Raw genomic sequence first — 13626 nt, 5'->3', positions numbered from 1 at the left:
CCGGGATGGTTGCCGCGGGGACACGGATGTGGCCCCGCCCCCTGCGTCTCCCCGCCCCTTCCCTGCCCCGCGCTTGCGCAGTCCTGCTGAGGCTCGCGCAGGTGCTCTGGCCTTCCTCTTCCCCAGAGCCGGGCGGGAAGCTAGGCCCCGGCGCCTCTCCGGAGCCTGGGGTTGGCTTGGCTCGCCATGCGGTGCGGGCTGCGCCCTCGCGGGCCGGGAGCAGCGGCCCTGGCCGTGGCCCGGAATTTGTGGGTGCCGCCCCGCCTTCCTCGTCGGCCTGGCTGGCGAGGGGCGACGAGGAGGCTTTTGGTGCGGTCAGTCACCGGGGCCAGTAACCAGCTGCAGAATTCGAGTAATGGCAGCTATCGGGACACGGTGTTGCTGCCGCAGACCAGCTTCCCCATGAAGCTGCTGGGCCGCCAGCAGCCCGACACGGAGCTGGAGGTCCAACAGGTACGGGCCGGCCTGTGCGCGGCGCGGGCCGGGAGGGGTCCTCGGGAGGGGGGACACGGGCCCTTCCCGGAGCCACGCCCGGGCCACTCGCACCCCGGGTGGGGCGGGACCCGGCCGCAGGCTCCAGGCCCTTTTGGGCCGGGGGTATTGCGACCAGGTCAGTGGAAATCATGCGCTTCCCACAGGTTGTATTGGGTGAAAACAGAAGTGCACAAACCTCTAGACAAGTACCATAGAGGTGGCCGGTTCCAGAGCGGAATGCTAAGGGGGAACCAGCGATGCTCAGCACGGATGGAATAGAAGTCCCAGTTTTAGTTTAGACAGAACCAGTCGAATTTGAACGCTTTTCCAGTGGCTTTTAAAAAGTAAATTAACATGTACACATATAAATAAAAATTCGATTATGAGAAGTTGAAGCTCACTCTTGTGGTATCAGTAGGTCCCTAGTTGGAATTACGGCTTGTTTGAAAGGTCAGGTAGCTGTGGTTACTTCCTCAGAGTCCGCTTCCTAAACTGTGCCTCTGTGTCCTGTATTAGACTGAATTTTCTAAGGGCAGAGATTCACTTGTTAGTTTGTGTAATTATAGAGTCTTTAAAATCCCTGATATTTTGGATGTATTGTCTAAGTAAATATGCTTAGATTAAATATTCTTATGACAGCTCTCAGAGTTCTAGACTCACAAACCTGTTTTGGCCATCTAATTTTTTAAAGCGTTTTATCCAGTACCTTCTGTATTTCTGGAACTGTGACAGTTGCAGATATTTTCTCGTATAATCTTCACACCAGCTCGGTGAGTTGGATATTATTAACATTTTTTTCAGATGAGGGAATAGGCCTACAAAGGCAAAATGACTTGGTAAAGGTTACACAGCAAGTGGGGGAAGGAGAGTCGGATTACAATCAGTGTTATTCCAAATTAAGAGAGTAGCAAGTGTTGAGGCCAAAGGATAGCAGGAATAAGATGTGAGTACGTCTGTGTGTGTGTGTGTGTGTGTGTGTGTGTGTGTGAGAGAGAGAGAGAGAGAGAGAGAGAGAGAGAGAGAGAGAGAGAGAGAGATGGGGAATCTTCAGGTCCTTCACCATGGAGTGGAGGGTGGGGAGTGCTGAGAGACTGCCCAAGAACTTAGTGGTACTAAACCTTTGTAGGGTCCTGTATACGTTTATAAAGCACTTAGACTTTAAACTGAAGTCTACGGAGAAGCTATTCAAAAGTATTAAAAGATGAATACTCAGATGTGCATTTTAGAAACCTCACCATTTGTGTTTTAGAGTTGAATACATTAGAATGGGATAGGAAATAAGCAAGTGTTGGTTGTTATTTATGGTAAGATTCAGGAGTATGTATTTACATGATGTTCAGACATTATTGTTCTTTTTAAACAGAAATGTGGATTTTTGGAACTTTATTCATGGCAAAGAGAAAGAAAAGTGAAGACAGAGTTTTGTCTTCACGATGGACCTCCTTATGCAAATGGTGACCCTCATGTTGGACATGCTTTAAATAAGGTAATTATAATTTAGGTTACAAGACTTGAGGGAACACCTTTATTTAAATACACTTTGCAAAAGAGTATATTCTAGTTTTATGACAGTTATGTAAATTTGCATTGGCATACTTAAACTAAAATGTCTTAATAGAAAGTAGCAATAAACAGTTTCAGTACTGTGTGAAAAATAACATCACTTGTATTTGCTTTGAACTTATTTTATGTTAGTAAGTATCATTTTATTCAGTAAATCATTATTGAGCGCCTATTATGTGCCAGGTATTGTTTAGACTCTGGGAATAGCAGTGAACAAAATAAGGATAAGTCCTGGCTTTATGGAGCTTGTGCTCTAAACAGGAAGGCATAATAAGATAAATAAGTAAAATATTTAATATGTTAGATAATATAGCAACTGCTATAGACTGAATATTTGTTTGTGTGTCGTCCTGGCTCCCGCCCCCTGCGAATAATACGTTGAAACCTAATCCCTAATGTGGTCGTATTTGGAGGTGGGGCCTTTGAGAGGTGATTAGGTCATTCTTGGCTGCTGTGTGAGCAATAGACTGTAGAGGTAGAGGGAGTTTGGAAATAGGGAGACTAAGAAGGGGACTAGTGCATAATTCAGGAGAGAGATGATGGCCATTTTGACCAGGGTTGAAGCCATGAAAGTGGTGTGAGAAATAGTCTGGTTCTGGGTATAGTTTGGAGGTAGAGCTGACAGGATTTGCTGATGGATTAGATGTGTGGGGTGGGAAAATGAGAAGAGTCAAGGATGCCTCCAAGAAGCATCTCGAGCACTTAGAAAGTCAGAAGAGCTCTTACCTGAGATGGAGAAGACTGGGAAGATCAGTTTGGGGGAAGAAGTCAGGAGTTCAGACCTGGGCATGTTTCCCTTGAGACAAGATGAGACGTGCAGGTGGAGATATTAAATAGGCAGTTGGAGGCGAGAGGTCCATACTGGATATGTAAAGTGATAGGTCATCACCCTATACAGTTCAGGGTTGCATTTTGTTTTGTTTTTGAGGGGTGGCTGCTAGGTGCATTTTAAATAGTAAATGAATTGAGTGAGAAATTTAGGTTCTCCTCTAAGAGAACTCACTTGACTTCCCTGAATGTCACGTAGGCTTTCTCTGCTTTCTACCATGAAGAGTAAGAATGGTTATAGCTTGCTTCATGGTTATGCTGAGGTAATAGTAGTTAAGTGGTCTGCTTTCCAGGAAACAGTTGTTTTTATTACAGGCTATTTATCAGCTGACCTTTCTTTACTGATTCTTATTTCTCACCTACATTAGGTTAAATCATTTTATATTAGTACTCTCCTTGACTTTTTAAATTCATTTGGCATTCCCTCCCACCCCCTACAGAACCCCAAGAGACTTTTTTGCCAAGTAGAGCAGTAATTACACATGCATGCCTTTTGCAAAGCAGTGATTTTGTTGCTTGACATCAGTGTTCCTTTTGAGTCTAGAAGAGTATCTAAATCTTAATTTCTAGCATCCAGTCAGAATTTTTTTTCCCTTTTATTCAACTTACTCAGGTACTTGGATAAGCCTTGTAAGACTCCTTGAAATACTCCTTTTTTTTTTTTTTTTTTTTGCAGTACACGGGCCTCCCACTGTTGTGGCCTCTCCCGTTGTGGAGCACAGGCTCCAGACGCACAGGCTCAGCGGCCATGGCTCACAGGCCCAGCCAATCCGCGGCATGTGGGATCTTCCCGGACCGGGGCACGAACCCGTGTCCCCTGCATCGGCAGGCGGATTCTCAACCACTGCGCCACCAGGGAAGCCCAAAATGCCCCCATTTGTAGACAAAATGGCGTGTAATTTTTTCCTTCTGTTCTTGCATTATGGGTATGATCCAATATTTACAATGGATATGTTTGAGCACTTTTATAAATTAAACCTTGTTTTTCTATTTAAAATAAGAGGCATGGGAATTCCCTGGTGGTCCAGTGGTTAGGACTCGGGGCTCTCACTGCCGGGGTCCTGAGTTCAGCCCCTGGTAGGGGATCTAAGATCCTGCAAGCTGCATCACAAGGCCAGAAATAAATAAATAGAATAGCATAGAATAAAATAAAGAAAATTAAAGAAAAATTAAATTAAAAAATAAAATAAGATAAAATAAAATAGGCAGGTATGTGATTGATCCATTTAAGGTATTATGATACCCCAGTCTTGGGTGGTATTTTTAAAACTAGGGTAAGTGTGGTATATCTTCCCATAATATCAATTTTATTTGTAGTTTGGGAGAAAAAAGATATTTAACCAGTTATTCAAAACCATTTTATGTTAAGATACATATTAATCTGCTTGGGCTGCTATAACAAAATACCTTAGACTGAGTGGCTTAACAAACATACATTTATTTCTTACAGTTCTGGAGGCTGGGAAGTCCAAGATTAAGGTGCCAGCTGATCTTGGCTCTCTTCCTTGCTTACAGAAAGCTACCTTCTCACTGTGTCCTCACATGGGGGTAGGGGGTGGTGGAGGGAAGAAGGGGAGAGGGGAAGAACGCTTTTCTTATAAGGGCACTGTTTCCATCATTAGAGCCCCACTCTTATGACATCATCTAACCCTAATTACCCCCAAAATTTCATTTCCCAACACATTGAGGGTTATGGCTCTAACATATGAAAGGAGGGGTTTTGGGGACACACAGACATTCAGACTGTAACACATGATATGAAATGGAATACAAAATTCCTTTGAATTTGAGAGGAATGGAAGGGATTTTCAAGTTTAAGCTTGTTCTAAGCCCCATTTCTTCTTTCATCCTTCTCCCACAGGCTGCTAGCCCAGCTGAGCGGCTGTTGATATCCAATTGTATGTTACAGCCCTGCCTGTGTTGAAATAGAGAGCTTCAACCAGAATGTAAATCAACTTGGTTACTAAGCACACAGTTTAGTGACTATTTTTGTAGCAAGACTTTCTTGATGAAGGAAGCAGTGAGTTGACTTACATTATGATGTAAAGCTCTTTCTCTTGAAATAGACTGGCACCTTTGCATAGTACTAGACGAATGTATAATTTCATTGTTCTCAAAAATTTTTTTCCAGAATAACCTGTGGTAACATGCACCAATCTTAAATTATTCAGTTTGATGAGTTATGACAGCTGTATACATCTGTTAATCTCCCAGTGCAAGATATAGAAGACATGTATATATGTGTATATATATACATACATTTATTGAAGTATAATTGATTTACAATATTAATTAGTTTTAGGTGTACAACATAGTGATTCAATATTTTTATACAGTACAAAATGATCACCATAGTAGGTCTGGTTGCTGTCATGATACAATTTATTACAATATTACTGTATTCCCTATACTGTACATAACATCCCTGTGACTTATTTATTTTATAAGTGTAAATTGGACTTCTGAATCCCTTTCACCTTTCCTTTCACCTTTTTGAACATCACCCTACCCCCTTTCCCTCTGGCAACCACCAGTTTGTTCTCTGTATGAGTCTGTTTTTTTTTTATATTTGTTTGTTTTGTTTTGTTTGATTCCACATATAAGTGAAATCATATGATATTTGTCTTTCTCTGTCTAACTTATTTCACTTATTTCTAGGTCCATTCATGTTGTCCCAAGTGGCAAGATTTTATTGTTTTTTTATGGCTGAGTAATATTCCATTTTATATATATGCCACATACCCTTTATCTATGCATCTATTGATAGACACTTAGGTTGCTTCCATATCTTAGGTTGCTGTTGTAAATAATGCTGCTGTGAACATGGAAATGTGTGTATCTTTTCAAATTAGTGTCTTTGTCTTCTTCAGATAAATACCCGGAAGTGGAATTGCTAAATAGTATGGTATTGATAGTTCTGATTTTAATTTTTGAGGAATTTTCATACTGTCTTCCATAATTGTTGTATCAATTTACATTCCTACCAATAGTAGACAAGGGTTCCCTTTTCTCTGTGTCCTTATTATTTGTTGTCTCTTTGGTAATAGACATTCTTACAGGTATGAGGTGATATCTGAGTGTGCTTTTGACTTGCATTTCCCTGATGATTAGTGATATTGAGTATATCTTTTCATGTGCCTGTTGGCCATCTGTATATCTTCTTTGGAAAAACGTCTGTTCAGGTCCTCTGCCTATTCTTTAGTTGAGTTTTGTGTGTGTGTGTGTGTGTGTGTGTGTGTGTGTGTGTTTTCTTTTCTTTCTTTTTTTGCTGTTGAGTTGTGTGAGTTCTTTATAGATTTTGTATATTAACTCCTTATTGGACATCTCATTTGAAAATCTTCTCCCATTCCCTAGATTGCCTTTTAGTTTTCTAGATTGTTCCCTTCACTGTGCAAAAAGCTTTTTAGTTTGATGTAGTCCTATTTATTTTTGCTTTTGTTGCCCTTGCCTGAGGAGAAAGGTCCAAAAAAACATTGCTAAGACCCATGTCCGAGAGCTTACTGCCTTTGTTTTTGTCTAGGAGTCTTAAATTCAAGTCTTTAATCCATTTTGAGTTTATCTCTGTATATGGTATATGAAAGTGGTCTAGTGTCATTCTTTTCCATGTAGCTATGCAGTTTTCCCAACATCATTTATTGAAGAGACTGTCTTTTTCCCATTGTACATTTTTGCCTCCTTTGTCATAGATTCATTGGCCATATAAATGTGGGGTTTATTTCTGGGCTCTCTATTCTGTTACATTGATTAATGTGTCTGTTTTTTGTTCCAGTATCATACTGTTTTGATGACTGTGGCTTTGTAGTGTAGTTTGAAATCAGAGTGCATGATACCTCCAGCTTTGTTCTTCCTTATCAAGATTGTTTTGGCTGTTCAGGGTCTTTTGTGTTTCTATATAAATTTTAGAATTATTTGTTCTAGTTCTGTGAAAAATGTTGTTGGTATCTTGATAGGGATTGCATTGAATCTGTAGATTGTCTTGGGTAGTATGGTCATTTTAACAATATTCTTCCAATCAATGAGCAGAATATATCTTTCCATTTGTTTGCATTTGTTTGTGTCATCTTCAGTTTCTTTCATCAGTGCCATAGCTTTTGGAGCACAGATCTTTTACCTTAGATTTATTCCTAGGTATTTTATTCTTTTTAATGCAGTTGTAAATGAGATTGTTTTCTTAATTTCTATTTCTGATAGTTTGTTGTTTGTGTAAAGAAATGCAAAAGATTTCTGTATATTATTTTTGTATCCTGCAACTGTACTGAACTTGATGAATTCTAATAGTTTTTTGTGACATCTTTAGGTTTTTCCATATATAGTATTATGTCATCTGCAAACAGTGACAGTTTTACTTCTTCCTTTCCGATTTAGATTCCTTTTATTTCTTTTTCTTGTCTGATTGCTGTGGCTAGGACTTCTACTACTATGTTGAAATAAAAGTGGTAAGAGTGGACACCCTTGTCTTGTTCCTGATCTCAGAAGAAAAGCTTTTAGCTTTTCACCACTGAGTATGATGTTAGCTGTGGGTTTGTCAAATATGGCCTTTATTATTTCAGGTTATGTTCTCTCTATACCCAGTTTGTTGAGAGTTTTATCATAAATGGATTTTGGCAAACACTTTTTCTGCACCTTGTGAAATCATATGATTTTTATTCTTTGTTCTGTTAATGTGATGTATCACATTGATTGATTTGCAGAAACTGAATCATCCTTTCATCCCTGGAATAAATCCTACTTGATCATGGTGTATGATCCTTTTAATGAATTATTGAATTCACTTTGCTAACATTTTGTTGAGGATTTTTGCTTCTGTGTTCATAAGTAATATTGGCCTGTAATTTTCTTTTTTTAGTAGTGTCCTTGTGTGGTTTTGGTATCAGGGTAATGTTGGCCTCATAGAATGAGGAGTCCCTGCCCTCATCACTGTTTTGGTTTCTATTGCTTTAATTTTTTTTCCCATTGTAAAATTTCAGGTGGGTTGAATCATAACATATATTCTTTTGTGTCTGGCTTCTTTAACTCATGTAGTATTTTTTGATACTCGTAGGTGCTGTTATAGATGTCAATAATTGATTCCTTTTTAGTTGTCTTTAATTGGTTAGTAGCATTCCACTGAGAGAATGTACCAAAATTTATTCACTATTTTTTTCAGTCCTTTATTTTTATGTATACTTTAATGGAAAATTTGGAGAGGGCACGACCTTTGACATCTGTCTGTATTTTCAAAACCAGAAATCTGGTCACTAAACAAGTCAGTATTGCTATTAAAGCAGAATTATAATATGTATTGTACAATGTATTAGAACAGTTAATTGTATTGAAAACTTCTGAAACATTTGAGATGTGTTACACATATTGCACATTCCTCAGTATTAAGTTTGTTTGCTTCCACAGAGGCCAAATTATGCTGCTTGATAGCTCACTTTCAAATTATTAGACATATTACATCAGATGGTAAAAAGGGCATTTATTTCTTTTCATGGACAAAACTGAAGTGCTTGGTTTTTTTTTTTTATTGTTTTTTAAGTACATGCTATTCGAAAGCAATATCATTCAAATTTTGTCTTAATTAAAGTTTATATTTGAAGTAATTGTAGATTCAAGTGCATTTGTAAGAAAAAATAGAGAGGACTCCTTGTACATTTTACCCAGTTTCCCCCAATGGTAACATCCTGCAAAACTACCATATCACAACCAGGATGCTGACATCGATACAATCAAGATACCAAACATTTCCATCAAGAATCCCTCATGATGCCCTTTTATAGCTATATTCATTTCCCTCTTTTCCCACCACCTCCTTTAGCTGTTCTAACTACTAATCTGTTCTCTACTTCTATATTTTTGTCATTTCAAGAATGCTGTGTAAATGTAATCATACAGTTTTGGGGATTGACTTTTTTCACTCAGCATAATTTCCCTGAGACTCATCCAGGTTACTGAGCATATCAATAATAGTCTGTTTTATTGCTGAGTGGTATCCCTTGGTGTGATGTACCACAGGTTGTTTCACCATTCACCTGTTAACACCCGGCTTGTTGCCAGTTTTTTATATTATTAGGAATAAAGCTACTATAAACATTCACGTATAGGTTTTTGTCTGAATGTAAGTTTTCATTTCTGTGGGATAAATGCCCAGGACTGCACTTGCTGGGTCATATGGTAGTTGCATGTTTAGTTTTTTAAGAAAATACCAAACTGGTTTAAGTGGTGGCTTTTAGCATTTTACATTCCTACCAGTAACGTACGAATGATCTTGTTTCTCTGCATGTCAGCAGCATTTGGTGTTGTCACTGTTTTTTATTCTAGCCATTCTGATGGCTGTGTATCCCATTTTGGTTTTAAATTTGCATTTCCTTAATGGCTAGTGATGTTAAACACTTCTCCATCTATTTATTTGCCATCTGTTGAGCCTCTTTGGTGAAATGTCTCTTTATGTCTTTTGGCCATTTTCTAATTAGATTGTTTAATTTTTTACTATTTTATTTTGAGAGCTTTTAATATATTCTAGGTACTAAATCTTTGCCAGGATACGTGGTTTGCAACTATTTCTCCCAGCCTGTAGCTTGTGTTTTCATCCTCTTAACAGGGTATGTTGCAAATTGAAAGTTTTAAATTTTGATGAAGTCTAATTTATCAGTTTTTCCTTTCATGAATCATGCCTTTAGTGTCATGTCTAAGAACTCTTTGCCTAACCTGAGGTCCTGAAGATTTTTTTTTTTCTAAAAGTTTTACACTTTACATTTAAATCCCATGATCTGTCTTGGGTTTATATAAGGTGTGAGGCTTAGATTGAGGTTTATTTTTTCCCATATGGTTGTTTACTTGCTCCAGCACCATTATTATCTTTTCCCTAATGAATTGTTTTTGTACCAATGTCAAAAATCAGTTGGGCAAACTTGTGTGGGCCTATTTCTGGATATTCTGTTTGGTTTTTTTGTTCTGTATGTCTCTCTTTCCACAAATACCACAGTTTTGTCTACTATGGCTGTAGAGTAAATTTTGAAATTTGGTAGTCTGATTTTTCCCTTTTTTTTTTTCAAAATTGCTTTAGCTATTTTGGTTTCTTTGCCTTTACATTAAAATTTAGAATAATTTTTTTGACTTTGAATTTTGGGAGTATTAGCAGGTACCAGGTCAATTGTGTGGGTAGGTAGTAAACAGCAAGCAGTATGCAAATTTTTTGTGAGAACTAATTTTTAAAAATTACCCCCAGTTTTATTTATATATATATTTATTATATATATTTATTATATATATATTATATATAATATAATATTACATATATATATATACATATAGTGAAATGATTACCACAGTAAGTTTAGTTAATATCCATTGTGTCACATAGTTCTAAATTTTTATTTTCTTATGGTGAAAACTTTTAAGATCTACCCTCTTAGCAACTTTAAAATATATAATACAGTGTTGTTACTATAGTCAGCATGCTGTACCTTACATCCCCAGAGCTGGTAAGTATTATAATTTGGAGTTTGTACCTTCTGACCAGTCACCCATATCTCCAACCCCCCCAGCCCCCACCTATGGCAACCATCAATCTGTTCTCTGTTTGATTTTTTAAAAAATCCATGATATATAAGAGGAAAAACAGATAAATTTGATTTCATCAAACTTAGAATCTTTCTAGGAGTTTGATTTTTTTTTATATTCCACATATAAGTTAGATCATAGGGTATCTGCTTTTCTTTGTCTGACTTACTTTATTTAGCATAACACTCTCAAGTTCCATCTATGTTGTTGCAAATAGCAGGATTTTCTTCTTTTTTATGGCTGAATAATATTCCATTGTATATATAGACCACATTTTCCATATTCATTCATCCATCAGTGGGTACTTAGGTTGTTTCCCTGCCTTGACTGTTGTAAATAATGGGGCAGTGAACATGGGGGTGCACATATATTTCCAAGTGTTTTCATTTCCTTCAGATAAATACCCAGAAATGGAATTGATGGATCATATCATAGTTCTATTTTAATTTTTTGAGGAAACTCCATGCTATTTTCCATAGTGGCAGCACCAAATTACATTCCCATCTGTAGTCATTTTCTTAGCCCAACGCAGCCTTTCTCATATATACCTCCTTTGTGCTGTTATCAGCAAATATATTATATTTCTGTATGTTTTACACTGGACAACACATTACATACATATTTTTGAACATTTGCCTTTTACACCAGTTAGGAGAAGAGAGTATTCAGTTGGCCAAAAACTTCGTTCAGGGTTTTTCTGTAACATCTTATGGAATGTTTTTTTCCTGTGGATTTGAATTACCATCTGTGGGCACTTGCTTTTAGCCTGAAAAACATCCTCTCATGTCCTTTCCTATGAGATGGGTCTGCAGCAACAAATTCATTCCCTCTCTCTCTTTCTCTTTTTTTCTTTCTTTTTTTTTTTTTTTTTAAATAAAAGAGTGGCTTTATCTTGCTTCCATTTTTTCAATTTAGCTCTGCTGGATGTAGGATTCTTGGTTGAGAATGTTTTCTTTGAGCACTTTCAATACGTGATCCCACTGCTCTCTGCCCTACGTTGTTTCTGCTGACAACTCAGCTGTTAGTGTTATTGGGGTTCTCTTGTAGATAGTCTTTTTTTCTCTTGCTGCTTTCAAGGTTTTCTCATTTCTCACTTCCAGCATTTTTAATGTATCTTTGCTTGGATTCGTCTGTGTTTATTCTTCTTGGACTTCATTTGGCTTTCTGGTTGAGTAGGTTAGTGTTTTTCAGTAAATTTCAGAAATTGTCAACTGTTATTTTTTTGTATATATTTAAAAAAATTTTTTAACATCTTTATTGGAGTATAATTGCTTTATGATGGTGTGGTAGTTTCTGCTTTATAACAAAGTGAAACAGCTATATATATATATCTCCCCATATCTCCTTCCCTCTTGCATCTCCCTCCTACCCACCCTATCACACCCCTCTAGGTGGTCACAAAGCACCGAGCTGATCTCCCTGTGCTATGCGGCTGCTTCCCACTAGCTATCTGTTTTACATTTGGTAGTATATATAAGTCCATGCCACTCTCTCACTTTGTCCCAGCTTACCCTTCCCCCTCCCCATGTCCTCAGGTCCATTCTCTACATCTGCATTTTTATTCCTGTCCTGCCCCTAGGTTCTTAGAACCATTTTTTTTTTCTTTAGATTCCATATATATGTGTTAGCATTTGGTATTTATTTTTCTCTTTCTGACTTACTTGACTCTGTATGACAGACTCTAGGTCCATCCACCTCACTACAAATAACTCAATTTCGTTTCTTTTTATGGCTGAGTAATATTCCATTGTATATATGCGCCACGTCTTCTTTATCCATTCATCTGTCGATGGACACTTAGGTTGCGGCCATATCCTGGCTATTGTAAATAGAGCTGCAACGAACATTGTGGTACATGACTCTTTTTGAATTATGGTTTGCTCAGGGTATATGCCCAGTAGTGGGATTGCTGGGTCATATGACAGTTCTATTTTTAGTTTTCTAAGGAACCTCCATACTGTTCTCCATAGTGGCTGTATCAATTTACATCCCCACCAACAATGCAAGAGGGTTCCCTTTTCTCCACACCCTCTCCAGCATTTATTGTTTGTGGATTTTTTGATGATGGCTATTCTGACTGCTGTGAGGTGATACCTCATGGTAGTTTTGATTTGCATTTCTCTAATAGTGATGTTGAGCATCATTTCATGTGTGTGTTGGCAATCTGTATATCTTCTTTGGAGAAATGTCTGGTTAGGTCTTCTGCCCATTTCTGGATTGGGTTATTTGTTTTTTTGATGCTGATATTGAGCTGCATGAGCTGCTTGCATATTTTAGAGATTAATCCTCTGTCAGTTGCTTCTTTTGCAAATATTTTCTCCCATTCTGAGGGTTGTCTTTTCATCTTTTCTATGGTTTCTTTTGCTGTGCAAAAGCTTTTAAGTTTCATTAGGTCCCATTTGTTTATTTTTGTTCTTATTTCCATTTCTCTAGGAGGTGGGTCAAAAAGGATCTTGCTGTGATTTATGTCACAGAGTGTTATGCCTATGTTTTCCTCTAAGAGTTTTATAGTGTCTGGCCTTACATTTAGGTCTCTAATACATTTTGAGTTTTTTTTCTGTATGGTGTCAGAGAGTGTTCTAATTTCATTCTTTTACTTGTAGCTGTCTACTTCTCCCAGCACCACTTATTGAAGAGGCTGTCTTTTCTCTATTGTATACTCTTGCCTCCTGTATCAAAGGTAGGGTGACCATATGTGCGTGGGTTTATCTCTGGGCTTTCTCTCCTGTTCCATTGATCTATATTTCTTTTTTTTTTTTTTTTTTTTTGGGAAAAACAGAGTGGCTGAATGGATTTTTTTTTTTTTTTTTTTACATGGGCCTCTCACTGTTGTGGCCCCTTCCGGATGCGCAGCCTCAGCGGCCATGGCTCATGGGCCCAGCCGCTCCGTGGCATGTGGGAGCTTCCCAGACCGGGGCACGAACCCATGTCCCCTGCATCGGCAGGCGGACTCTCAACCACTGCGCCACCAGGGAAGCCCTTATATTTCTATTTTTGTGCCAGTACCATACTGTCTTGATTACTGTAGCTTTGCAGTACAGTCTGAATTCAGGGAGCCTGATTCCTCCAGCTCTGTTTTCCTTTCTTAACATTGCTATGGCTGTTTGGAGTCTTGTGTTTCCATACAAATTATGAAATTTTTTGTTCTAGTTCTGTGAAAAATGCCATTGGTAGTTTGATAGGGATTGCATTGAATGTGTAGATTGCTTTGAGTAG

At 38.2% G+C, this 13626-nt stretch overlaps 1 protein-coding gene across 1 annotated transcript in view; it reads left to right on the top strand.

The window, feature by feature from the left end:
• Window positions 1–104: 104 nt before the first annotated feature.
• Window positions 105–13626, top strand: part of IARS2 (isoleucyl-tRNA synthetase 2, mitochondrial) — a 68549-nt gene continuing 55027 nt past the window's right edge. Inside the window, exons 1-2 of the mRNA XM_067729719.1 lie at window positions 105–453; window positions 1838–1960. Of these exons, the coding sequence (XP_067585820.1) occupies window positions 187–453; window positions 1838–1960 (390 nt within the window). The 5' untranslated portion in view covers window positions 105–186. The remainder of the gene's footprint in view (window positions 454–1837; window positions 1961–13626) is intronic.

Source organism: Pseudorca crassidens, chromosome 2 (genome assembly GCF_039906515.1).
Source record: "Pseudorca crassidens isolate mPseCra1 chromosome 2, mPseCra1.hap1, whole genome shotgun sequence".
Classification (NCBI taxonomy): Eukaryota; Metazoa; Chordata; class Mammalia; order Artiodactyla; family Delphinidae; genus Pseudorca; species Pseudorca crassidens.
The sequence above is the reverse complement of the archived record's forward strand: the minus strand, read 5'-3'. Positions and strand labels throughout refer to the sequence as shown.